The sequence below is a fragment of the Thermobia domestica genome, chromosome 1 (assembly GCF_964235325.1).
Source record: "Thermobia domestica chromosome 1, izTheDome1.hap1.1, whole genome shotgun sequence".
In the NCBI taxonomy this organism is placed as follows: Eukaryota; Metazoa; Arthropoda; class Insecta; order Zygentoma; family Lepismatidae; genus Thermobia; species Thermobia domestica.
Genome location: NC_137454.1, coordinates 351,141,615 through 351,169,228, shown reverse-complemented (window position 1 = coordinate 351,169,228; position 27,614 = coordinate 351,141,615). Strand labels below are relative to the sequence as shown.

The window sequence follows — 27,614 nt, the reverse complement described above, 5'->3', positions numbered from 1 at the left end:
GCTAACTGAAGTGGTTGTGTAATTTAAAAAAAAAAAAAGAATTGATTCTCTGATCATTTCAATCCAACAACGCATAACAAAATAATTCTTCAAAAACAAAACAATAAACTTCTTATTTTTAAAAAAAAAACAAAAAAAGTAATTTCCATAATGAAACTATTACAAAAATGTAACGATTTTGCAATCGTTACAAACACCACCTCCTTGTTAAATATAAAATTTTAAGGAAAAAAAATTTTATATACAATATACAATTTTCATTTTAATATTTCATTTTATCATTCCATTTAACGAAATTCTCTCAAAATGTCCTTTCTGAAATTTTTGTCATTTCTGTAGATTTCCATTCCAGTTTGATGCAACATTCCACTCAAATGTAGACCATTTTTCCATTTCTGGGTTTAAGAACAGCCAGCCAGATAAGAGATTTCCAAACTTCCAAGGTTACAGCTTTGGTTCCATTCGAGACCATAAACCATTCTACAGGATGCGTTGACCATCTTAACATGTCTCCATAAAAATACATCAATGTAAGGAAAACAAAAGGCAATCTACAAATATAAATAGAAATGTTAAATTCAGGCAATAACTAGATGTTAGCCCTGTAAAGTAACAAAGGATTTAACTTCAAAATGAGAAAAAGATCTTCGAGTTTTTCCCTTTCACATGTAGAATATTATATTATTTCAGATGTAACACATTTCAATTATTAACACCATAAATGATATAAATTTACCCTAATGCATGATTTACAAATGAAATTTAAATGAACATGAAAAAATGAACATGAAACGACTATGATCATAACCTAATTCTAAATGACATCTTAGTTCCTACATTAACCTACTTCTAAACCTAACTTAAATCTAAATTTTCTTAATCTAACCTTACATCACTAATGTTTAATTTCTTCTAGTATAACTACATGTGTAGGATTCTCATTTTCATCTGTTCAGTTGGTGTTTGCTCCATTCCTTCTCACAAAGTATTTTTTAATATCACTTACATGAGCTCTTTTAGTATTATTAGCATTGTTTACATCTTCTAATAACACGGAGTTATAAGTTAAGAATTTCACAATTTTGAATGGACCAATCCAATGATACGTTAAACTCTTAGTTACGTTATCTTTCAGAGATGATTTTTCGTGGTTTTTAACTAACACAAGATCATCTACTACTAAATTTACATCCTTTCGTTTACCTTCAAATAGTTTACGACGTTTCTCCCAAGATTTTACCATGTTGTCCATTGCATTTTTCCAAAGATCTTGACTATTCAGACCTTTAAGATCAGCATCCATAACTTTCCATTTGATCTCTAATGGACTATTTAACTCTCTACCAAAAAATAATTCTGAAGGTACAGCTTTTAATCCTTCATGCTCACACAAATTAAGATTAAACTGTAACTCACGAATAACCTTACTCCATTTGTTTTGTCTTTCAGCAAAATAAGATTTCAAGGAGTATTTCAGAGTTTTTATAAACCTTTCAGCAATATTTGCCTCCGGATGGTAAGGACTCAGTTTTATATGCTTAATACCCAAACTATACACAAATCCCTGAAAATACTCAGATGTAAATACTGAGGCGTTATCACTAGATATTGATTCTACAAAACCGTAACGGGAGAACAAATCATACAATTTGTCACAAATTATTTTAGAAGATAATCTCCTTAGTTTTTCAAGCATACAATATCTAGAACAATTATCTACTGCTATTAGAAGATAAGTGTACCCTTCAGAAGAAGGTAGAGGCCCTACAGTATCAATCATCCAGTTTGAGTTTATCCTGCGAGTTACATGAGACCCTAGTCTACCATATTTCTTAGTGTTTAAAGGCTTAGCCTTTTGACATTCTGGACAAGACCTAACAAATTCCTTTACGTACTCTACTAAACCATCAAATGTAAATCTCTTCATAATTTTACGTAAGGTTTTATATATTCCAGAATGACCACCTGTAAGATATTCTAAATGGTAGTATTCGACCAGACTTCTTCTAAGATCTTTTGGAACAACGATTTTCCACTCATTGTTCTTTGCCCTAGTCTTTTTTAACAAAAACCCATGTTTGATTTGATACTCATTAATATTCTCACCACCTTCTACCTTAACGATTAACTCATTTATTTCAGGATCTTTACGTTGTAATTCAATCAATGGTTCACTTAGAAAAGGTAATTTCCAAAGATTTGTCAATACTAAATATGTTTTATCATTACTTTCTTTGACTTTAACACTATGGTCAAAATTAAACATGTCATACTGCCTAGAAAGGAAATCTGCTACTTTATTCTCATTCGTTTTCAAATGGTGGATTTTAAATGAGAACTGAGAAAGTTGTTCTATAAGTGAACCGTACTTTAGAAGTCTTTTAGAGTTATTAATTATCCAACTTAGGGCCTTGTTATCAGTATACAAATCAAACTCATTAAACAAAAAATGTTTGAATCTTACTATGGTTTTAACTAGGCTTAAAAATTCAATCTCGTAGATTGATCTATGCCGGTCTGCCTCACTTAGTTTCTTCGAAAAGAAACCCACAGGAATTAAGTCACCTTTATCATTTTTCTGTGAAATCACGCCTCCTAAGCCTCGCGAGGACCCATCGACGTGTACTACAAACCTCTTTGAAAGATCAGGTGTTTTTAGAATAAGCTCTTCTGAGAAAATTCTTTTTATTTCTAAAAAGGCGTTATTTTGGGCTTCCCCCCACTCAAACTTCTTTTTAATAGATCTTAACTCAGATATAGGACCTATAATTTCTTGAAATCCTGGTATAAACCTTGAATAAAAATTAACTACTCCACAGAATCGCTGCACAGCCTTTCTGGTCTTAGGAGGTGGAAGACTAAGAATAGACTCAACTCGTTTAGGATCCATGGTGATATTATCCCCATCGACTATAAAACCTAAATATTTAATCCGTTTTTTAAAGAAAAAACTCTTATCAGGAGATATAGTCAAACCATATTCTCTAAACCTATTTAACACCATTCTAATCGCCTTTTTATGTGACTCCTTATCCCTATTTGCGATTAAAATGTCATCAAAGTATACATGAACACCATATGGTTCAAGGTCACCAAGTACATCTTTCATACATTTAGATAATACACTACTTCCAACCTTAATTCCAGCTGGGAGCTTCTTATATTGGAAGGTACCAATCGGAGTGACTATCGTAGTTAAATCTCGACTCGCTTCATCAAGCTCCAGCTGAAAATAAGCCTTCTTTAGGTCACACAATGATATATAGGGGCACCCAGATAGGTTACTTAAACATTCTTCCATGTGAGGTGTCGGAAAAACATAATCTGACAACATACTATTCAATTTTACAAAGTTGGCAACTAATCGATATGAACCATCTCGGTTTTTCACAATGAAACATGTGCTACCAAAATTTGAATGATCTGTTTCAACTAACACATCTTGTTCAACTAATTCTTTAATAACATTCTCAAAAATCTGTCTCTTTTCCCTGGGTATGGGAAAAGGTTTTTCTCGAAAATATTTTTGTTCCCGAAGGTACAATTTACATTTAAAATCTTTGAGGCAGCCCACCTTCTCACTCACAACATCAGGAAAATCCTGTTTGAGAGATCGCACAAATGACTCTATATCTGGATCAATCCAATAATCACTATCATCTTCCGAAGAACTACCAATAGGAGATTCATCCTCAGGTTCATGAAGTTCTTTGTTATCCAAGTTAATTTCAGTTTCTTCAAGTGGTGGTTTCTCACAAACTATTATGTCACTCGAAGATTCCAGTCCAAGTTGTTGTTTTAACTTCTTAAATCTTTCACTAAATTCTTCTTCAAAGGATTCACTCCATTCGTTAGTATTCTTGGTTTCACCTGAATCTACCAGTTCTAACACTCCATCCTTGTCGGCGTACACTTCACCAGTTGCTAAGACGATTTTAGCTATTTGGTTCTTTCTAGTATGATCACGAAGTCCATTAACACGTCCAAGTTGATCCACAAGACCAGAAACTGATGTTGGAAAAGTGTTAACTATTGTATCTTCAGGTTCCGGATAGTCCAAATTAGGAACTGGTTCACACTGGATTCCAATCTCCCTAGCACCAGACACCACTGAAGGAACGGAAGGGATGAAGTTGTTTCGACGACGGAAGCCATGTAGATAAATACAAACAGGCTTCAGACCCTCATCCTTCAAGCCGCTCGAACCATTGATGGCATCTACTTCAAAGAAATTCTTTAAAGTCTCCATTGATCTCAGAGGAATGTATCTTCTTTGGTTTCGAAAATAAAGTTTATTTCCAAGTACGTCAAGCATGGCACCAGTTGAACGCAAAAACGGAGTACCCAAGATCGCATCACAGGGTAATGAAGCTATCACTACGAAGTCCATTTCAAATCTGAATCCACCTAAGTTTAAGTCCACAGTGACTTCTCTAGGTTCTGTCACATTAGAACACATCATAGAGTTCATTTTCATCGACGGAATCATTCGTTGCCTCTTAATCAGATGACTAATTTGATTAATTAGAGACGACGATGCTAGATTTACAGAACTTCCGCTGTCAATACAAAGAGGAAGTCTCTTATCACTAATGGACCCAATCACAAAGGTTGCAGAACAATTATCTCCACTAGAAGGCACTCTGTACGTAGGAGAAGCATTTACACACTTTTTGTCATTTATGGATTTCCCAGGACTTCCTGTGTTGAGACTGAGTTGGTTTGACTTACCTGAGTACAACCTCACATTATTACCACTTACACATGTTATACCCTGTTCAGATTCAAAGTTTTTCTTATTGACATTATTTGAAAAATTATTTTCAGAAACTTTTTTAGAATTATTATTAGATCTATAATTCATGGTATCCTTAAACCTATTCCCTCCATTAGGACAATTAAGCTTAAATCTATTGCCTTTATAAGCATTCTCAGCTGATGGACCACTACTGGCCACCCTTACCTCCTGATCTTCATTTGCAACAAAACAAGTTTTTAAGTTTCTGTTTTTAGATGAATTAATTTCTAAGTATTCCCTTTTTGATCTTTTGTACAAATCAAATTGCTCAATTATATTTTTCATTTCAGTAAGGTTTCGTGGAATCCTATCTGAAAAACATTTATACCTATACACAGGATTCAAACCATGAATGATAATTTCCAAGATTTCAAACTCGCTTGACCCTACATTTAAGACCTTGGCTGAATTATACACGTTATCTATAAATTCCATCACATGTTCACTAGGTTTCATTGGCCTATATACTTTAACTCCTATTAAATATCCCCTAACATTTAAAGAAATAAATTTATTCAACAAAGTCATCCTTAATTCGGGCCAAGTTTTATTTAATGTAAGACTATTCATTATTTCTGTATACAACAACCCTGAAGTTTTAACAGAAACTGCATACAAAATCATTCTTAAAGGGAAATTGTAATTTAAAACAAGATCGTTTAAAATAAACATCAATTCAAATACTTGAAAACTATCATTACCATCAATCTTTTTCAAAGAACTAAGTTTAGTGTCAATAAGAACACTAATCTTATTGAAAACATACTTATCAATTAAAGGATCAAAAGATTTCCAATTATCCCCACAATTTGTTACTACCGGAAATCTCTCAGGAATACTGTATGTGTTTAAAGGCATAAAGGCTCTAGGAGGTTCACAATATCGAGACCTTACTGATTCGTGACTATGTCTATACGTATTAGGAATACCATCAAACACTTGAGCTCCCACTCTATCTACATACTGAGGCGGTTGTTCAAGGTTCCCTGAATTTTGTTGGTTAAGTACCCTTTGTTTTACTTCGGTTTCTATTTCAAAGTCGTTTTTACAAATATTGTGACCACTAGACTTCATTTGAGACCTAACGTCTCTTACCTTAGGGATAGCACCCTTATAATACAAGGGAGGAGGCGGAACAATAAATTTTCTATCATTTCCCTGACTTTCTTGATTTAAATTATCAAATTTTATTTCCTTCTTATTTAAATGTTGATTCTGATCTGGCATGTGACAATGATCATTTACTCCTAAACCACTAAACGCCACTGGTATATTAGGATTACCTAAATCATGACCTTCAACAGATGGTTCTTGATGACTAACTTCTAACGACCTACCAGGCTCAAACCTTGACACATGTTCGCTTCTATGACTAAGATATTTATCAACAAAGTTAGGTTGTACTGTAAAATTTCTATTCGCATAGCGATGAGAACCGACAACTCGATTAAACGATTCAGGATTTTGTGGTAATTTACTGGAAGCACCTAATCCTGCAAAACACCTGTTTGCGCCTTTACTTTTACCCCCATTTTCTATTTTCAGTTTATTCAATTCATCGCTTAGTTGGTAAACAATATCATTTTCAAATCTAGGTGGCGCTACAATATTCTCCTGTAAAAACTGAGTCGACATGTCAGAAACTTCAACTACTTCTATCATAGGATCTTCAATATTAACTGAAGTAGCATTTGAAACAACAGATCGATTGTCAAATTCCATGTTTAAACCAAAATAAATAAACAAAATGTAAATTAAACACACAATACAAATTAAATAAGGAAGTAGTAACACAAAAATAAATTCAATTATGACAATATATAAATACTCCAATTTAGCTACACTACAACTACTTCTACAATGAAACTCATTCATTCAATCTCTAGCACGCAAGCCAATACAAATAAAGGTTGACAAAATTTTTATTAAATTTCACTTTATTGAACAATTGTAGATAGAAAGCATCCACAGCTGACAGCTTGTGTAGTTGCAAGTCACTCGTGTTTTTATTATTAATGGAGCTATGAAACTTCGAACTGTTTCTCAAAGGATCTAACTCTGATAATTTTTAATAAATTCCAAGTAATTTCTCTGAAATTTTCAAACTCTATATAAGCAAACCAAATTTTTAGCAAAAATATAAATGCAATCATCAACTGAACTGTGTTTAACCAACAATAACTTCAAAAAGGCAAACGCGGAGATTAATATTAATTTAGGACCTAAAAATCCTATCCCCCAATCAAAATTCCGATAATGACACCCACAATGAAATATCCTACACAAATTAACCTTTAATCAACTCTAGTAAATCCGGAATTTAACTTCAATCATGAAAATAATCACAGTTACTGTAATTCTATTTACTCTGGTCGGTGATCTTACAATAGGCTTAATCTACAGACTAATTTATGAATCACCGAAACCAAAAATATATAACTGTATTGTAGTTTATCTTTTTTGTCACAATTCTCGGTATCGCGGTCAGAATGTTTCCTGCATCTATTAGCTGAAATAGTTAAAAAGGAAACTAAATGTGACCCCGAGTGACTTAACCACACCTGATTGGACAAATCCTGTAAAAAAGGTATTATTATAGCAAGTAAATAACAACTAGGTACCATTCACACCAGCACACAATCTTAATCCCTAAACTGAGTGAAGGTGGGTGATTAGAATTACAGATTTTATTTAATGAAATTCCAGAAGTGTTAATTTAAAATATTTAATGCAATTCAGATTCCTTCAGAGCAGTTATAACAATTAAACAAATTCTTAATAGGTTCTTAATTTCGAAGGAGGTGTTCAAAATTTTACTTGAAAAACCTTTACTCTAACAACTACAGTTAATTTTTGCAAGGCAGAGATCATTTACAGTAATTAGATTTTAAATGAAGATAACACAATCAAAACTCTCAATTCATTAAATATTAAACGCTAAATTGAATTCTATAATTCATAAACAGCAAGGTAACAACCACGTCAATCAATTTAATCCAGCTGTAACAAAAAGATATCGTGACTTTCGAAGTAGCCTCGTATATTTATTAAAAATTAACCTTTGAACTATTTCTCTCTTTAATTCTCTCAGTAATTCTTAGTTAAGGAATGTACGCAGTGCTTTTACTACTATAAAACTATTTAACTAACTACAATACTTTTAACTAGCATTTCTACTTCACACTTACCGTAATACAGCAGGAAATAATAGTGACAGTATAGCAGAGGTAGTTACCATTTCTCAACTCCAGATCCTCTTGGGTTTAAGGACTGTTCCTTACAATACAATTCCATACAGTACAGTGCACGCGAATATTTCAAGAATTTAAAAATTAAGCAAAAAATTTATTCGGTCGGAAAGCATTTTTTAGATCTAATCAAAATTATTCATTTTACTTCAAATCTACAATTGACACCTAGCCGAGAATTCCAAGAGAACTAAAATAGCAATATATGCGTTTAACAGCAGTTAATTAATGAATTAGGTAATTAGTGACGTTTTCATTAACAGCACTGTAAATTAGTTAACCTATTTCCACAGCAGGAAATACCAATTTATATTTTACTTTAGTTCTTCAAAACTTTAAGCACGTTATTAGAGACTGTTTTAGATTTTAAAATTTAAAAGAACGAAAACAAAAGTAATTAGGAAAATTAAATTACTATTAATTACCGACAAAGTTTAGTAATGAATGAAAAGAAGTTATGGAAATCCTTCTTATATTAGTTACCACGCGAGTATGCAATTTAAAAGTGGAATTTTAATACTTGATTTAACGTTTTATTTTTCTTCCCCCATTTAAAGTTACCCAGTTAAATTTCTTACTCGACCTTCTGTGGTACAACGAAAGCAAGAAACGCACTAGACTCGATGACGTAATACGCGTGTTCCGTCTCTCACAAAGCAGCGTTAGGAATTTAACGTAGTTTTTAGCTTTTAAAAGGTTTTGACTACGGAAGTATTATTAAGAGGAAATTTAGACCTTATTAATTTCATTCACTTGCAAGATACGTCTTCCTTTAACACAACTTCACACACTAGAAACACAAGTAACTTTTTCACTTTTAACTTATTTAGCTTTACAGAACTTATTTAGACACAATTTAATTTTATATTTCTAAAACTCTTAGTAATTTAACACTGAGTTTTAGAATCACAGTTGTAATTAAGACACACTTCACAAGTTTAAAACGAGGCACAGCTATATCGAACTCTCGACCACGTTTTTTAAAAAGAACAATTTTCGGCGCGAAGTAATGATGTCTATTTCTTGAGTCCAACCCGTGTTGGCTCAATAAACTACAATACAGTTATGAGGCGCAGCGGATCAGAATGCCATATATAGGAGCAAGACTCTCGCTACTGCGCAGCGCCCAACTCATTACATACGTCACTCCAGACCCCTGCGCTAACTGAAGTGGTTGTGTAATTTAAAAAAAAAAAAAGAATTGATTCTCTGATCATTTCAATCCAACAACGCATAACAAAATAATTCTTCAAAAACAAAACAATAAACTTCTTATTTTTAAAAAAAAAAACAAAAAAAGTAATTTCCATAATGAAACTATTACAAAAATGTAACGATTTTGCAATCGTTACACAGCGTAGAGAAAGCAAAACAAATATACTGATTTAAATGGAACCAGGCGATACCGCTCGCTGAATCAAACTTCATATGTGCTTCCAAAAATATGCTATGCATAAGTGTTGGAAGTCTTATAGAACGGCTGTCTCTCCGCTGACTGTCAACAGATATTGTAGCGAAAATGGGAAGAGATATGAAGATGTGGATTTTCTCAATAGATTAAACATGGCAAGAATAGGCTTCTTTTACTTCATTATCCTCCCACTCAAGCGAGAAGTAGTTCAAATTAGCCAATCCCTTTTAAACGTTTATCACTCTACAACGAAAACGGTAACAGATAGCGACAAGCAGTATGATTTAGCGCCTTAAGGCAACATACCACGACTATCCACAACACTCTACCAGAACCAGATTTCAATACTGATTTCCATAAAGGAAAAATGGTAAGAGAAATCGAGTGCGTTTTCGTGCAATCGATTCAGCGTCCCAAGAATAGGTTCTATTTCCTCCGTTAATACTCTATTCAAACCAAAAGTGGTTCAAATAAACCATTTCCGATTTGAACATTTATCACCAAAGAACAAATATGGCAATAGATAGCGACAAGCGGTTTTCCGCAATCGATTCATGGTCTCAAGAGAACACATAATAAAAACTCGCAACACTTTATCAAAACCGTAAGCAGTTAAAATTGATTAATATTTCCGGCTTCAAGAGAATAGGCATAGAGCAAAACGGTAAGAGAATAGGCTTTTAGAATCGATTCAGCGTTAATATCGGAAATTATACGTTGAAGATTATAATCGTATTTGTCTCTATCATCTTAGAATATAGTATAATCTCTAACGGAAAGAAAAGAAAACAGGCTGTTCGGGTTCCTAAACAGGAACACGAACCGCAGAATTGGACACCTGCAATAATAGGATCAATCTTAATTCATCCATTTACCGGCTTTATGGACGATCGTCTAAGAACTAGAGTGCAACTCTTTCGAACTCGGAAAGGGTTCATTAGAGACAAACGTACAGCATCCAATTGCATTATCCCATGCGAGTGCATTAAGGAGACCAAACAAGATGTGAAGCACTCTGTGCTTTGGACATCCGAAGAGACTTCAACACTGTATACTCATTTTACGTAACCTTTATCGTTTTTCAACATTAGAAATCGAATCTTAGTTTATCGAAAATAAGAAGTGTGGTTCCTGCCACAACAAGGGCAAATGTTTACGTTTCATAATGTAATGAATATAGTTTCTCTGTAAACTATACGTTCTGGGAACATTAACTTCAAATAACGTTGAGTTTTGTAATAAGTCGAGTTTTGCAATATTTTTTCATTAAGTCTATATAGCCTAGCAAAAGAAATCCCGCTTGCAGTCTTGATTTGTTCAGTTTTGCTTCAAATTAACATTCTTTTCTTTTAATATTTCTGTATTTTATTGATATCTAATAACAAGAATACTTTCCCATTCTTCTCAAGGAAAGAATAAAGTTAGGAATATGAAATCGGAAATTTGAATATAATAGACATATACCCCTTTTATAATCACTTACGAGTCAATAATAATAATAAAAGATAATAACCTGACATTTTAATATCTGGCAGCCTTTCTTCCGTTTAGAAACGTAATTTTTCCAAACTTTCAAAATCGTTTTCAATCGTTTTTAATAAGGAATTTATATACCGAGTCACATCTCTGTAACTTTAGAAGTTTGTGAGAACTCAAATTTCGAAAATTCGGGCACGGTAGCTCAGTAGTAGAGCGCTTACCTCTGTTGTGCTGGGTCCCTGGTTCGATGCTCGGGCAAGTAAGTTTGTGGTGGACAACATCGTGTCCTTGGGTCTTCTCCGTGTACTCCCTTTCCTCCTAAATTTTATTCCATCTTCTATTCTTCGATCAAAATTCATTTAATTTATTAATCGTCTTCCTTAGCCTAAAGTGCATAGTTGTGTGACGTTAAGCTGATTTTTTTTTTCATTTCATTGTTAATCTCGAAAAATAAGCTTCACCCTGATTAAGATATGTATTTCTTTTTTAAATCCTATACTATCATTTTTACTTTTAGAATCTATCCTGAAAGTTATTTTAATTTATTGTTACTTTTAGAGACTATCCTTAAAATTATTTTACTTCATTGTTACTTTTAGAACCTATCTTTAAAGTTATTTTCCTTCATTGTTACTTTTAGAATTTACCTTAAAGTTATTTTGATTCATTGTTACTTTTAGAGTCTATCCTTAAAGTTATTTTACTTCATTGTTACTTTTAGAACCTATCTTTAAAGTTATTTTCCTTCATTGTTACTTTTAGAATCTATTCTTAAAGTTATTTTACTTTATTTTTACTTTTAGAATCTATCCTTAAAGTTATTTTACTTCACTGTTACTTTTAGAGTCTATTCTTAAAGTTAATTTCCTTCATTTTTCTTTTAGAGTCTATCCTTAAAATTATTTTGCTTCATTTTTAATTTGAAACTATGTCTTTAAAGCTATTTTACTTCATTTTTAATTTTAAAGTTATTTTACTTCATTTTTACTTTCAGGGTATATTCATAAAGTTATTTTACTTCATTTTAACTTTTAGAATCTATCCTTAAAGTTATTTTACTTCATTTTTACTTTTAGAGTCTATCTTTAAAGTTATTTTACTGCATTTTTACCTTTAGGTTCTATCCTTAAAGGAATTTTACTTAATTTTTAGTTTTAGAGTCTATCCTTAAAATTATTTTGCTTGATTTTTAATTTGAAACTCTCTCTTAATAGCTATTTTACTTCATTTTTAATTTTAAAGTCTACTCTTAAAGTTATTTTACTTCATTTTTACTTTTAGGGTATATTCATAAAGCTATTTTACTTCATTTTAACTTTTAGAATCTATCCTTAAAGTTATTTTACTTGATTTTTAATTTTATAGTCTATCTTTAAAGTTATTTTACTTCATTGTTACCTTTAGGTTCTATTCTTTAAGGAATTTTACTTCATTTTTAGTTTTAGAGTCTATCCTTAAAATTATTTTACTTCATTTTAATTTGAAACTCTGTCCTTAAAGCTATGAATTTTACTTCATTTTTAGTTTTAGAGTCTATCCTTAAAATTATTTTACTTCATTTTAATTTGAAACTCTGTCCTTAAAGCTATTTTACTTCATTTTTAATTTTAAAGTCTAATATTAAAGTTATTTTACTTCATTTTTACTTTTAGGGTATATTCTTAAAGTTATTTTACTTCATTTTAGCGTTTAGCATCTATCATTAAAGTTATTTTATTTCATTTTTAATTTCAGAATCTATCCTTAAAATTATTTTACTTCATTTTTACTTTTAGAGTCTATACTTAAAATTATTTTGTAAGATGAGAATTACACTTTTAATTACTAAATTTCGAGAAACCATTTTCTAACAGAGGAAGAACTGTGTTATCGGTTTGGAAACCATGTGACGCAGGGTCCCCACAGAATTTTTTTAAAGGGGGGGGGGGCAAAAGACTAATTTCAGGAGGGAGGGAGGGGAAGACCGACACACAAGCGCAGTCGCAAATACACGTACACTTTTATGCATGCATGCATGTAATACATCATATACACCAACAGTCATTAACTACAGTATATAAACTATAGTACTAAAGTATTTATCGTAAATATATTAAGTATGTGAATAAGCAAAGGATTAGGTCTTGAGTTAACATCAAATGACTGAATACCTTTGAATAATCCGGGGAAGCAACTGCCCCCGCCGCAGACGGCTGTGATATGAAGCTAAATATTTCATTTTTCGAGCAATCATAACTCGCCTTCCTTGTTGATAACTCAGTAATAAAAAGAGTTATCTTGGAGCAAAATGTTGTGTGTTGATTAAGAAGAGGAATCCATACTTAAATTCACTGGATACATTCTTCCGCAGTAAATCGACTGTTAAACAATTAATTTTGGTGAGTGGACTTACATTCCTCGTTGCAGTAGGGCTAATGTGTACCTATGCCACAAAAACTATTGCACAAAAAGTACTAACCAACTTGTGCTAGATTGCCACTATAAAACATGAATGATATCAAACCGAGTTAGGGCTGGAGTGCAGCAGTAGGTGCGTCCTTAGGGAGCAGGCGTGTCAGCGACCTTGAACTTTTTACTCGCATGGTAGTGCCAGCTAGGTTAAAGGAAACTGTGATGATGATGAGAAATGAATGAAATGCTGGAATGAAGAAAGTGGAAGGAAACGGGGGAATACCAAGTAAACCCATACATATGGTGTTCATACACCACAAAACTCCTTTGGCTCGAACTGGGATCGAACCAAGGACTATGCATCAGAAGTGAAAGCTCTAGTACTGAACCACTGCTACCCAGTCAGCGACGGTGAGTACACATAAATGGGGATAGCTGAAAAACACTTTATATATCACTGAAACACCTTATACGACTTTACGTCTTGGATTATGTATTTATTCGTTATTATGGATCTTATAACTAAGGTTGTCATATACAGTATTTTCATTTTTTGCATCTTGCTGTTCTAGAATAACGTAAGACATTTTGACTGTGTTAGACATAACGTAACGTAAGACGTTAAGAGCTTATTTAACGTAAGCCACACTGCCTTCAGATACTTAATTCGCCTCACTTCACTTTGTATACTGTGATTAATGACAACCTTATGGAGGAATTCGTGCTTACCAGGTCAGACTTTCATTAATATATTTTTACGTAGATATGCATATCAAACATATGAACATATTCCGATTATTTACATACTGGTTTATTAAAATATTATTACAAATTTATTCCGTAAATTTTACAAATATGTGGATCCTTATTCTTAATAGGCACTAAATGTCACATGTTTAATCCCGGACCATATAAGATTATGGTAGTTTTCTAGGTGGGAACAGGTATGTAACTGTTCCTTAAGCATTCACATGGGGAAGGTAAATTGACTCAATGGTAGAGCGCTCACCTCTGATTTAAGAAGTTATGAGGCGACACGAGTTTGTGGTGGACAACATTGTGTCCGTGGGTTTTTCTCGGGGTTTTCGTTTCACTATATGCTTCATAATCATTCACTTTCATTAATAATCATCTTGTACACGTCTTTGATGTGGGAGACCCGGGTTCGACTCCCGTCGTAATTCTGTGGTTCGGGTTCACGTCTCAAAAATGGACGTCTCAATGCTGCTGAAAGGGACGTTTAACTGAAAATCAAATCAAAATTATTTATCTCTGAGGGACGTGCCAGAGGATACGGTGGCAGGAAAGAGAGGTAAAGATGAAGTAGACTACAATTAATGGACGATATCAAAACAGAGAAATCGCACATGAAGACGAAGTAATTAGCGGAAGGCCATGGAGCATGGAAACTTCTTAGTTGCAACAAGTGACCTACCATTAATAGCAGAATACCTATGATGATGGTGATGATGATTTAGCCTTACAGTCAAAATCATAAAACTAGAAATGTATCTATCATTTAAATGAACGTTCACTTGTATTTGTAAATCCTTTCTATTGGCCTGCAGCGAATGAACATAAGACGTAAAACCAAACATTTATTTGCGATAGTTAACTGATATGTGGACCATACATTGAAAAGCGGTAGTAACATAGATAATCACTTGTAGGAAGTATTCATAAAAGTTATTTGGGAAGTGCACATTCACCTTGACAATGAAAATAATAGCATAGCTAACAAACAAACTATTAAAGTAATGCAATTCATTATATCTTACAATGCTACTTCCGCGTAAGAAAGAATACACAATACATTTTATGTTGCTTTTATACAGGAGGAGCTTGCTCTCTTAAAATCTACACACAGTGTTGTAATAATGTGCAATTAAATCGGTTGGCAGCCCTGCAATACTTAAAGGCTATCAGTTCGAATCGAGATGAGAGTGGGATTGGCTTTTACAGAATGGAATCTGTTTCCTTTCGCTGCTGCCAACAGCCAGTGAAAGTTCTTTAACAGTGAAAGGAGGAAGGAAAAATGCTTCTTCTTCTTCTTCTTCTTCTTCTTCTTCTTCTTCTTCACAGTTTTCACTGCCATAGAGGGCGCACAAAGCACCAACAACCAGCAATCTGTAGCCTCCGTGTGATACAGTGGGGGCGCTCAAATAACTTGTTGTAGTGTTTATGGAAGCGATTTCACTCAAAGCATTGTGCGTTCACTATTCCTTCCTAAACGAGCCGCTTGGATGATGATTCTAGCGCAGAATATTTCTCTAAATCACGTGGTGTGAAAGAACTTGCGTTTTAAAGTGTGTGCACGAACCTGTTTTGTTTTTTTAATCATTTACGATTACGCGAGCGACATCTTCTGATCTAATAACAAAGAAGGTGATTTTTGTGCGAAATTTTATATCTCCGTGATTATTCTGGTGCAGTGATTTACTTCCGATTAAATAAAAAAAAAATAGAAACCTTGAATTAAGCAAAAAAGAAAAAAAATCAGTGTTGTTTCGTTTCCTTTAGTAATTTACTTAGAACAACTTTAAAAATTCCTTTCTTCATCTTGACCTCGATTGGAGTACCTTCTGTCTCGTATACGAATAACCCGGTGGCTGTGAGAGTTCTTTTACTATTCAAGAAAACTTTGTGAAAAGGCTTTGCAGAGTTTTTGCAATTGTTCCAAGCTACAATTACTTTAGAAAGGAGCTACTTTCCAAAACATAGTGGCAAGATGGAATTGCCGTAAGTTAATTATATTTTTTCTTATTTATTTATTTTTAAATATGATGTTTATTTGATATTATTATTATTAATTTCGAGTAAATTATTATTTGTCTTGTCTTGTTATAGTAATAAGTATTGTTGCAATTTCAAATTCAAAACCATTTGAGAATGCTCCAAGATCATTGATAGAACGAACTTAAAAATAATTATTTTTTCTTATTAACTTCTACAGGCTTTATACCAATTGTTCTAATTCTTATAATATATCTATCTATTTATAATTTCCTTGAGTACTAATTTTTTTCCACATGTTTTATTTAAAAATTCTATTAAAACGTTCTACGATATTATATTACGAAGACATATGCTCAAAATGGAGTTCTCAAAATTGAAAAATTCGCAAATTATCATCTTTCTATGACTTACGGCTCCCGAGATATGGCTCCTTAAATCTTCCGAAATCGGAAATGTTTTGGCCAATATCTCGTGAACGGTAAGAGTGACGAGATAAATTCCATCACTTCTTTCAGATAATTTATGATGCTTTAACGAATGAAGGGCTGAAAATTTAACAATTCGCAAACAACAGGCACACACACAAAGAGACATAGAGAATTCAGTAACGAGCTTTCTAAGTTTGTTTATTAATATATCTCGGTTATTATGTATGATGAAAATAAAAAGGTGAATTAAGAATATGTGGTTTGAAACAATTTATTGATGTCAGGGTTGCGAAATCTTATGAGATAGGGAAATACCTCCCATTTACTGTATTTAGAATAAAATCCTTCCACTAAGAAATTGCTGTTTAGTGAATAAAGTAACACTATTATGAAAAGTAACACTACTATAATAGGCCTTTGTGCCGCAGAGCAAGGGCGCCCATGTTGTGGTTTCCAAGGAGGAGCAAGTATAAGCGACATTTCAAATGTAGTCTCAAATTTTGCAGTAACTATTCTAAAATATCTATTGGGTTTTCGATCTTCCGAAGCACAATTTCCTCTAAAGGGGGAAGGCGAGCGCCCCACCTTGCCCTCCCTGATGGGCGCCTTTGCCGCAGAGTAAGTCCAGCATGTTAACGCTTAGGTTAGTTTAGGTTAGGTAATTGTAGTTTGGTTGTTGGAGACTATTAATGAAGCTGGTCTCCGAATCAGATCTGCGGAAAACGGCGCGAGAGTTTGCAGAGAAACTAAGGTTTGATGGTACGGCTTAATAGTACGGCATTTGATGAAACTAGAGAAGGTGAAAAGACAAGATAAATTGATCGAGAACCAAAGAAATCGATGCTTTGAATGTGTTCTATACTGCTGTTATTCTATGCTACAAAAGCGATATGTTCTTTGAACATATTCGCACAGGACAGGAAAACTAAATCTTATACGGCAGCCGACATAATCTTTTAATGTTTGGATAAAATAATATATGATCAGTTGACCTTCATATAAGGTCACCATATTTTCAAATATAAAAAACGGGAAAATTTTTGATGCCACAACCTTAAGCTTCCTTTTCTGTTTTAAATATACGATACTATCATAGTAATCTATATACGTATATTAGGTATTTTCAGTTATTCAAACATATTAATATCAATTTTACAATGCTATTATTGAAGCTACAGTATTTCTCTCGTCTATCAATTGAACATTTAACCCAATTCTACATTTACAATTTCAGGTATATGGTTATAATCAATGTTCGAAAAATGTTCCTTTGACCTAGGCACCAGTTCTGAAACTCAATCATCATAATAATAATACAGATATAATTTGATACATTGGATTATATGTTCTGGCCGTAAGTTAGTAAGATGGCAGACTCGTATTTTCTTTTGCCATGGCGACCTGGCACCCGGGAGTTTTCAAGCCTGCTTATAACCTTAATACTCCAACACAAATACTATGGACATTTTATACACAAGCGACGATATTTCTTCTATCCCTTCATTCTCGTAAAATGTATTCATACTCGTGGTATAGGCTATATGTAACGTATCACACGTAATGACTACAGTCGTATTGCAGACTGAAGAAATGACTGTTTATACCGGGAAGTAAATTGCCGATTAAGTAGTATGTATGTTTAATCATGTAGGAAGGAGAAAGAAACTCAGTGTATAATACATACTAGAAGCAAAACAATTACCAGTATTTTATTCTGTTGGTTGGACATTCGATTAGCTTCTAAATACTCAGTACCATTTTCTTGTTATACAAAGCAATATTTCTATTATGTAATCTACAGAGCAGTTTTTGATTTTAAAAAAATAAGATAATTTTTATCCAAGAATCAAGAACTTTTCATAATACTCCTAGTCTCGTCTCAAAAACAAGACTAGAACTGTTGTTTTTCGTCTCGTTAAGAAGAAAAATTTGTCGTCTTGTGGGAAACACTAATTCATATATATATTACGGTTCCTGGCCAGGCACACCGTTTCTCTTACTTATAGAGTTAAAAAAAAAAGGGGGGGGGCAAGAATAATATAGCGTATACCCACCCTCATGTATGCACATTCCTTCGTAAATTTAAGATGAAAATACGCTGGACTTTAAAAATTTTAGATGAGATACGCCGTTTACTATAATATAGACCTATTCCCCATTACATCCCTGTATGGATCTTTAAGCATGACTTAAGTCTGCAGAGAACATTAGGCAATGATTTCACTTTTGTGATCATTTGATTTCGTCTAAAAATTGAAAACCAGCATCCAATACTTTTTTCTCAAGCGACTATAGAAATAGATTAAACTGAAACTCACCCTCTCCATCAGTCCTGGCTGAATTTTGCAAATTTATAATCATATTTAATGCCTTACATAAAAGCCAGTCTTGGACTTGCTATCATGTATTGTTTGCATTTAGTTAATATTACTTCATTATAACAGGAAGTTCGTACAGCTAGGGATACGCACGAGTCGAGTCGGGACAGAATTTTCTTGAGAAAATTCGAGTAGAGACACAGCTCTTCCATGGGAAAAATACACGTTTTTCGAGTCGAGGCATCACTCTTACAGCACATTTTCGAGACGAGACAGCCTCAAATCTTGTCTCGTGCGCATCCCTAATGCAACTATTATTATTTTTTTCCTCTAAAGTTGATTAACTTTCTCTTTATGAGGTAAATACTAGAAAATGTTCTCAAATTTAAAAATATGAGCAAAACACATCATAGTGAAAATGGGGAGTAGTGTAATCATGATATACTATATAATATACTATATCCTATATACTGTATATATACAGCTTAAAATTCTCAGAGTAGCTTTTAAGATACTGTTAAATATTATGCATAAGACAAATAATTTTGCGATGAGACAGTGCTATGCATGGATAAAAACTCTGAAGTATTTGGCTACCGATTTCAAGATCTGTCAGTCTTGGATTGTACTACTTCCGGTTTTAATACAAGAATATGGGAGGAGATGGTTTCTACTCCGGAAACATTAAATTCATTCAAAAACATCTTTAATGTTTTACAATTTTTTAAAAAAAATTCCCTTTATGACTTTCCTATAGTCCTCAAATTAGGGCATACGCATCCCTCAAAGGGGCGTGAAGAGCGAGCAAAAGAGAAGGGGGTCGCAAACTATCGACAGAAATAAACTGAGAATTTATTAATAAAACAGAACCTGTAATGGTTTGTGGTGCACAATATCATGTCCGTGGGTTTTCTCGGAATACCGGTACTCCCGTTTTCTCCCACATTTCCATTGTACCAATTTTTCTACCATCTTTCAATTGCTTTAATCATCCATCTACCTTAGGCTAAAAGACATACTCGTGGAACGTTACTCTTAAAAATACCACTTGAAATGACCATTTAAAATTTGACTTAACCAAACTTCACAGACACTAGATGTTTGATATCTTGCAAGACTATTCAATGCAGAAGTCTTGCTGAAAACCCATATACATTGGAATTATTATTATTATTATTATTATTATTATTATTATTATTATTATTATTATTATTATTATTATTATATCCAGTATGTTACTTTTTTTTTTTAACAAGATTGGTTTACCAAGACTCCTTTATGTATATGCCTTGTCCATCCAGGATACAAAAATATCTCAAGAACTACTTGAGCAATCATAGTCAAATTTAGTCATAATGTCTTCTTTTTCACCTCAACCATATTTTGGTGGGTAACACGGAAATTTTAAACTCTCTCTCTCCCTTGGGAGAGCTGTTTTATACTTTGATACAGTCTCTTCTTCGTAACTGCATCTAAATATTCTCTCCTTGACCTTGCTCTTCTGCTTTTCCTTCTGCCTTTCCTTCTATCAGCACGGTGATACAATCGGAGTGCCGAATAAGATGGCCAAGCATACTGTTTGTTCTTTTTCCTATTATCTTCATGATCTGTCTTTCTTCATTAGCTTCCTTTAGTATGTCTTCATTCCATTTCCTTTCGGTCCATGATATGCTCAGCATTCTACGCCAACACCACATTTCAAATGCTTTCATCTTGGACATTTCAGCTTTCCCCAATGTCCACGTCTTTGATTCGTAAAGCGCCAAGCTCTATACCAGGATCTTAGTCATAATGTAGAAGTTTAAAAATTAGGACCCGAGTTCGTTTTTGGAGCCAATGTTCAAATCGGAAGTAGTAGAAACTAACAATTTCCGGTGTTAACGTTGTTGGATCACAGCAAAAAGGAGTAATAGACGGAGAGAAGCTTTTTTTTTCAACCGATTAACCATGTCAATAATAAATTATACAAACTCTTTACTAAAACTGGAAGTGGTAGAAATCAACTGCAACCTTCGGTTTCAATATTGATCAATATAGAGCAAAAGTGAAAACAGATAGTGAAAACTGGTTCTTTGAAATCGATTTAGCATTCTAAGAATAGATACCATCTTCTATCTTAACCCTCTATTCAAACCGGAAGTGGCAGAAATCAACCACTTCCTATATAAGCAATGATCACCATAGAATAACAACCGTAATAAATAGCTGGAAGTGGTTTTCTGTAATTAATTAAGCAATTCAAAAATACGTTCGTTTCCATTCTAACCCCTCAAATGAAATCAAAAGTAGCACAAACAAAACATTTTTGGTTTTAACATTGATCGTTATACAGTAAAAACTGTTAACAGTTAGTGAGAAACAATTTTCTGTAATCATTTAAGAGTGAAAACAACATATTTCATTTCCATTCGCATCTCTCTCGTAACATTGATTCCAATTAAGTAAAAACTATTAGATAGTGAAAAGGGTTTTTTTTTTTTTTTTTGTAATCAATTAAACGTCCCAAGAATATGTTCCATTTTCACTCTAATCTCCCTGCTAAAACCGGAAGTGACAGAAATCAATTACTTTTTGTTTTAATATATATTGTTAAGGAGCGAAAACAGTAACAAATGGCGAGAAGCGTTAGTTTCAGTTGGGTATGCGTCCCAAAAATATATATTCCATCTCCACTGTAATCTCTCTCTATTAAAACCGGAAGTGGGAGAAAATGAACCACTTCCTGTTTTAACGGTGATTGTTGTTGAGCTGAAACGGTAATAGAGAGAAGCGTTTCATGCAATCAATAAGCGTCCTAACAATATATTTCATTTTCATTTTTAAAACACTACTAAAATCGGAAGTGGTTGATTTGTACCATTTCCGGTTTAACTGTTCGCCAAATAACCATCCCAAATTATATATTCCACATCTAATTTTTCTATGATAGATCAACTTCACATTTTTCTAGAGGTGCCAAATATAAATGCTTACTCTCCCAAGAAAAGTTCCAAGGCCACAAGCGAATATTCAACTTGTCTTAAAGAACATTTCCATCTATTCATGCGTACATGCGTATTAATTGCTTTTATTTGGATATATTTTTAAAAAATTGAATATACTTATAAGCCTATTGCTCGTTTTTAAAGAGTAGTTATTAAAACTGTGTTAGAGCGAAACCTGTGCTATTCAAAACCGCGTTTTTGCAAGGTATTTCTATATATCACAGTTCACATTGTAAAATAAAACTGATTTCTTTAAAAGCAAACTATTGAATAATATCAAACTATCAGCCTTCTTCATACAACTTAATGCGGGGTGTTAATTATATTTACTTCTACTCAGAAACGTTCGAAATTTTTTTCCTAGGGGAAAATGGGGCAAAAAACGGACACATAAGTGAAGTCTCAAATATACATACCTTGATGCACTTAGCACTTTATGTAGAAGAATCAAACTCCACTCAAAAATTCAAGGGGCAATTGACCACTGTTGTTCCCCGCTGTGGCAGGCCCGTAGCCAGCCAAAAAATGCAGTGGAGGGCGATCCAACCACATTATAGTTCATTTGCAAGCCTACCGTGAAAAGTTTGGGTCTAGGTCAAAACCCCCACAGCCAAAAACCCCCACACTCAAGAAATGTCAAAACGCCCACACGATCGGTCATAACTCCCACACAAATGGACAAATCCCCCAAACGCACGAACGGTCAAAACCCCCACAGCCAAAACCCCCACACTCAAGAAATGTCAAAACGCCCACACGATCGGTCATAACCCCCACACAAATGGACAAATCCCCCAAACGCACGAACGGTCAAAACCCCCACAGCCAAAACCCCCACACTCAAGAAATGTCAAAACGCCCACACGATCGGTCAAAACTCCCACACAAATGGACAAAACTCCCACACATAGCAACGGTCACAATCTCCACATAAATGGACAAAACCCACACACAAATGGACAAAATCCCCACACAATCGGACAAATCCCCCACACTCTGAAAATACCGTGATTGCACGTCTTTGTTGCGGCTCTTTACGACGCCCACTTTAGTGTTTCTGTCATTACAAAACAGTGCAAGAAGAATAGTTGCAACATCGGTTTAAGTGGAATAAAAAATGTTATTAAAAAGTACAAGAGCAAGACATACAACCAGGATCATTTCAGAGTGTGGGAGATTTGACCGATTGTGTGGGAGTTTTGTACATTTGTGTGGGGGTTTTGTCCATTTATGTGGGGATTGTGACCGTTGCTATGTGTGGCTGTTTTGTCCATTTGTGTGGGAGTTATGACCGTTGGAGGTTATGACCGATTACCAGTGTGGGGGTTTTGGCTGTGGGGGTTATGACCGTTCGTGTATTTGGGAGATTTGTCCATTTGTGTGGGGGTTATGACCGATCGTGTGGGCGTTTTGACATTTCTTGAGTGTGGGGGTTTTGGCTGTGGGGGTTATGACCGTTCGTGTGTTTGGGAGATTTGTCCATTTGTGTGGGGGGTTATGACCGTTTGTGTGGGCGTTTTGACATTTCTGGAGTGTGGGTGTTTTGGCTGTGGGGGTTTTGACCGGTTCCCAAAAGTTTAGGGGGGCAGTTAAAATTTAGGGGGCGGCCCCCTAGCCTCCCGTGGATACAGGCCTGCCCTATGGACCTCATACTTCTACCGTGAATCGAAGTCGTGTCTCCTGAACTGTAGATTAACCAGCTAATCACAGTCCCAGCTAATCAGCCAGCTTTAAATTTTAGGAGGGCAAGTGGAGAGGCAGATTTTTTTTTTTTTCTAGATGGGCAACTATTTTATGAACAAGGTGAACCTGAAAGATGTGCACAAACTCCGGAAGGTGATTCGTGACATCAAAACAAGACGAAAAGTGCTCTTGCATATTGTCGAATTCTGTACGAATGGAAAATCGAATCGTGACATTTGGAACGGAACAAATATGCCCACATGTCTTTTTATATGTTGTTAAATGTCATGAATCATCTGCCGAAGTATGTGCACTCCTTTACGTTCCGTTTTAATTGTCAGGATTCGATTTTCGCTTGGGGCCGCGGTGGCTCAGTGGTAGAGCGTTCACCTCTGGTGCTAGGGGTCTCAGATTCAAACCCTGCTCCCACCAAGTGAACTTTGTGGTGGACAAACACCGTGTGCGTGGGTTGTCTCGGGGTTATCCCGTTTCCTCCCACTTTCTTCATTCCACCATTTCATTCATTACTCATTATCACCGTCTCCTTTAGCCTAACCGGCATAACCGTGGGACGTAAAACTCAAAATTTCATTTCATTTTTTTTTTCGATTTTCGCTTGCAAATTAGCACCTCCTGTCACTCGTAAACGACGCGGAATTCGACAAAATGCAAGAGGGATTTTTGTATTCTTTTGATGTCACAAACCACCTCCCGGTGCTTGTGCACATCTTTCAGGTTCACCCTTTATATATACTAAGAGGATAATCACATATTATTTGACCTACATTAACATACAAAATATCGGATAGTAAGATTATAGCCACCAGGACGCTCGCTCCCCTCTCCCCCCACCTCCCGTCTGTCGTCGTCAAGGGTCCCAGTACTTATAACGTAGTCTCTATCCCCATTTTTTGCACTCGCATTTCAAGGAAAATGTCCGGTGTTATGTTCAAAAGACATCACTTACACCTCCGGAAGGTAATCATAACATTCCCGTTACATCCTACATAATTCATTTAATATATGGACTGTATTATTTGCTTCAAGTACTTGACGTAGTATGTTGTTATCTTAATGAATAAGGCCCGGATTTTTATGTAGTCCAAAGTACCGAAATATGTACATAAATATGTAGCAAAAATCAATGAAATATGTAAGAAATATGTTAAAAATATGAAAATATGTAAAAATATTTTTTCGTGTTTATTTTGTGTCTGTGCTATTTTCTTAGCTAATTAATATACTGTAACATATTTATGTAATAAAAGCTTAACAAGTGTAAATAACTTCCTACAGATACGTACAAATTTTCAGAAGAAACAAATGAAAATATGTATAAAGAAGTTAAAAAATCACATTATTGAACATATAAACACACAAAAAAAATATTTATTTAAACAAAAGGCACTTACTTTTGGAACGAACAATGAACCACTAAATAATTTTACGCAATGGAAAAACTTTGTCACTAACTTGTCACTGATACGTTCAAATTTTCACTAAGAACAAATAAAATTGTCTCGTGGAGAAATGAAAATCACATTATTGAATATCAAAAGAGAAAAAAATATTTAAAATAACGAGCGCTTACTTTCGGAGCACCCCATGAACCACTAAGTATTTTATATGATGGTATTCGAAAAAATCTCTAACTTGCCACAGATACTTCAAGCTTTTACTAGTAACAAATGAAATTGTCTCAGAAAAAATGAAAACCACATTATTGTATATGATGAAAAAAATCTTAGAAAAAAAAGCGCTTACTTTGCTGATGCTCAATGAACCACTACATACTTTTCCAATTGTTCAGGAGCTAAAGAGAGTCGTTGGTCAGTCAGGATCCCTTTATAGGCTGAGAAAGACCTTTCCACGTCGCAGGAAGTGACAGGCGCGAACTTCAGCAAATGACATTTTCCAGGACTGGTTTCCTCAGGTGCCTCCGTTTCTTCTCCATCCAATATCCTGCATGCAGTCCTCAATGTTAGGTATCCTGGATTTCTCTTCAAAACTGACTGGAACTTTCGGGCAATTTTCGCACCTGTTTCTCCCTGCACAATGTTGAGTTTCTTGTGTTTCCGTAGAGGTTGCACATACAAAAAAAGGTGAGAAAGCCAGCCAACTGTATGCGTTTTAGTTTGTTTTGTCGGCACTCATCAGAGTGGCGTCTGCTTGCAAAGGCGATAAGCACAAAAATCCTTATATTGTTTTCTTTATTTATATATAAGAAAACAGATTTTTTTCAGGATTGGAAGCGGTAACTGACGACTTTTTTTTTTTTTTTGCATATTGTAGAGTGTACGATTTGGTTTAACCCAGCTTTCCCTCAATGCAAATCGGTTGAACAAAGTGAGAGAAAAAATACAGATATTTAAACAAAGTATTTTTTGTGTTATTATTACATATATAGGCCTATTTTTAATTGCGTATTATTTAAAGAAAATTAGCGAAAAGGAGCCAGAAAACTGAATTTATTTAAAAATATGTACAGTAGACGGAAAATATGTAACAGACTTCAAAATATGTAAAAATATGTAACGTGATTTTGGTTTATATGGCTTCTTACTTCGTAATTTGCGAACATTTCATATTTTCACCAGCGTACATACAAAGGAAATAATATGTAAAAACATAAAAATCCGGGCCTTATTAATGAAATACCATTTCATACGGTAAGAATACCAACCGCCCACCTCCATCTGTGAAAGAAAGCAAAAAGTTGTTTACTGTTACATAAGAGAACAGTTATAGAAAAACAAAAAGCCATTGTGAAAGTAGTTGAAATAACATATAAACACTACTTCTGGGTGAAGAAAAAGAGAAAATTATATCATCACTCATGGTCCTCTTTCCTTCCTTTAAAACTTTCATATTTCAGACGTTTCTTTCGTTTGTACGTACTTAAGGATGCTCCAGAATGTTTATAGGGCAGTAAACCGTATAGTTATTTACTTTACATAATCTCGTTAAGCGCTAGTGGATTAGCACTTTTCAACACACGTTCTTGCAGAAATATAAATAACATACACTAACGCACCTGAACTCACGTATTTTTTTTTTTTTTTAAGTAATTTCTTCTATGAAAATGTTCTTAAAATCACGATTTGAAACCATGGACAATTTAAAACACATATAACTACACTTTGAGAGTAACATATAGTACTTGCAGCAACTGATGTGTTTTCCTTTGAATAACAAAAACTAATTGTTATATAAGAGGTATCCAAATATTTTATTTTTTGGTAACGTAATTTTCCTATAACAACTTTTTCCATATATATAATGATACATTTTCAACACAGATACACTATACCACCCTGTTTCCAACACTGAATGGGAAAATGAACACATTCTAGGAATATGCTCCATTTTCCACTCACATGGTTTCGCACAACTCACTATAAAGGATTCAGGGGACAGAGTGGCTCGATTGTAGAGGGCTTACCTCTGGTACGTGGTGTCTCTGGCCAAGGGCGACGATTTCTCTGTAACTTTGGGAAGGCGTCCATTCATGTGTGTGTTTGGTTGCAGTCGAGGGTCTAGGAAGGCAAATATATAGATTTTAAGACAAATTCAAATTATGCCAAATATCGTATATTCATTTAAAATACATATAACAATAAAAAAATACATATTCATAAAAATACATGAGACGTCCACATGAGCATTCGGGGGATCCGGAATCGCCCACCCTGCCAGGATCGGCACCCTTGTCCCTGGCTCGATTCCCGGTGAAGTAAGTTTGTGATGGACAACGCCGTGTCCATAGGTTTTCTCGGGGTACTCCCGTTTCCTCCTACATTCTCATTCCACCCAATTCTTCCATCATCATTCACTTGCTTTATCATCGTACCCTTAGCATAACGGGCATAATCGTGGGACGTTAAACTGAAAAATTTTATTTAATTTACTATAAAAGATTCGTAATTAACCCCCCCAGTGATGAACTTCGGATTGATATGCACTAAAAAAAAACATTGAAATATGCATGCAGCTACAGGCCCGTATCCAGGGGGGACTAGGGGGCCGCACCCCTAAATTTTCGCTGCCCCCCTAAAACTTTCAAGGTAGGCTTGCAAATAAACTATAATATGGTGATGAACTATAATATAGTTGTATCGGCCCCCCCTAACTTCAGCCC

General features: G+C 34.3%; 1 protein-coding gene and 1 long non-coding RNA gene across 3 annotated transcripts in view; one reads left to right on the top strand and one right to left on the bottom strand.

Moving 5' to 3' along the window:
* On the bottom strand, positions 1–27,007 carry LOC145664077 (uncharacterized). Of its 2 annotated transcripts, none has more exons than XR_014127324.1 (2): positions 26,919–27,007; positions 1–551 (listed from the first exon to the last, which is right to left on the bottom strand). It is a non-coding gene; the product is annotated as an uncharacterized LOC145664077 (long non-coding RNA). The 2 variants fall into 2 exon arrangements; XR_014127325.1 differs by lacking the exon at positions 26,919–27,007 and adding an exon at positions 7,987–8,117.
* The window catches only part of LOC145664064 (uncharacterized), a 141,258-nt gene continuing 129,096 nt past the window's right edge, over positions 15,453–27,614 (top strand). Inside the window, exon 1 of the mRNA XM_081730405.1 lies at positions 15,453–16,066. Coding sequence (XP_081586531.1) covers positions 16,056–16,066 — 11 coding nt within the window. The 5' untranslated portion in view covers positions 15,453–16,055. The remainder of the gene's footprint in view (positions 16,067–27,614) is intronic.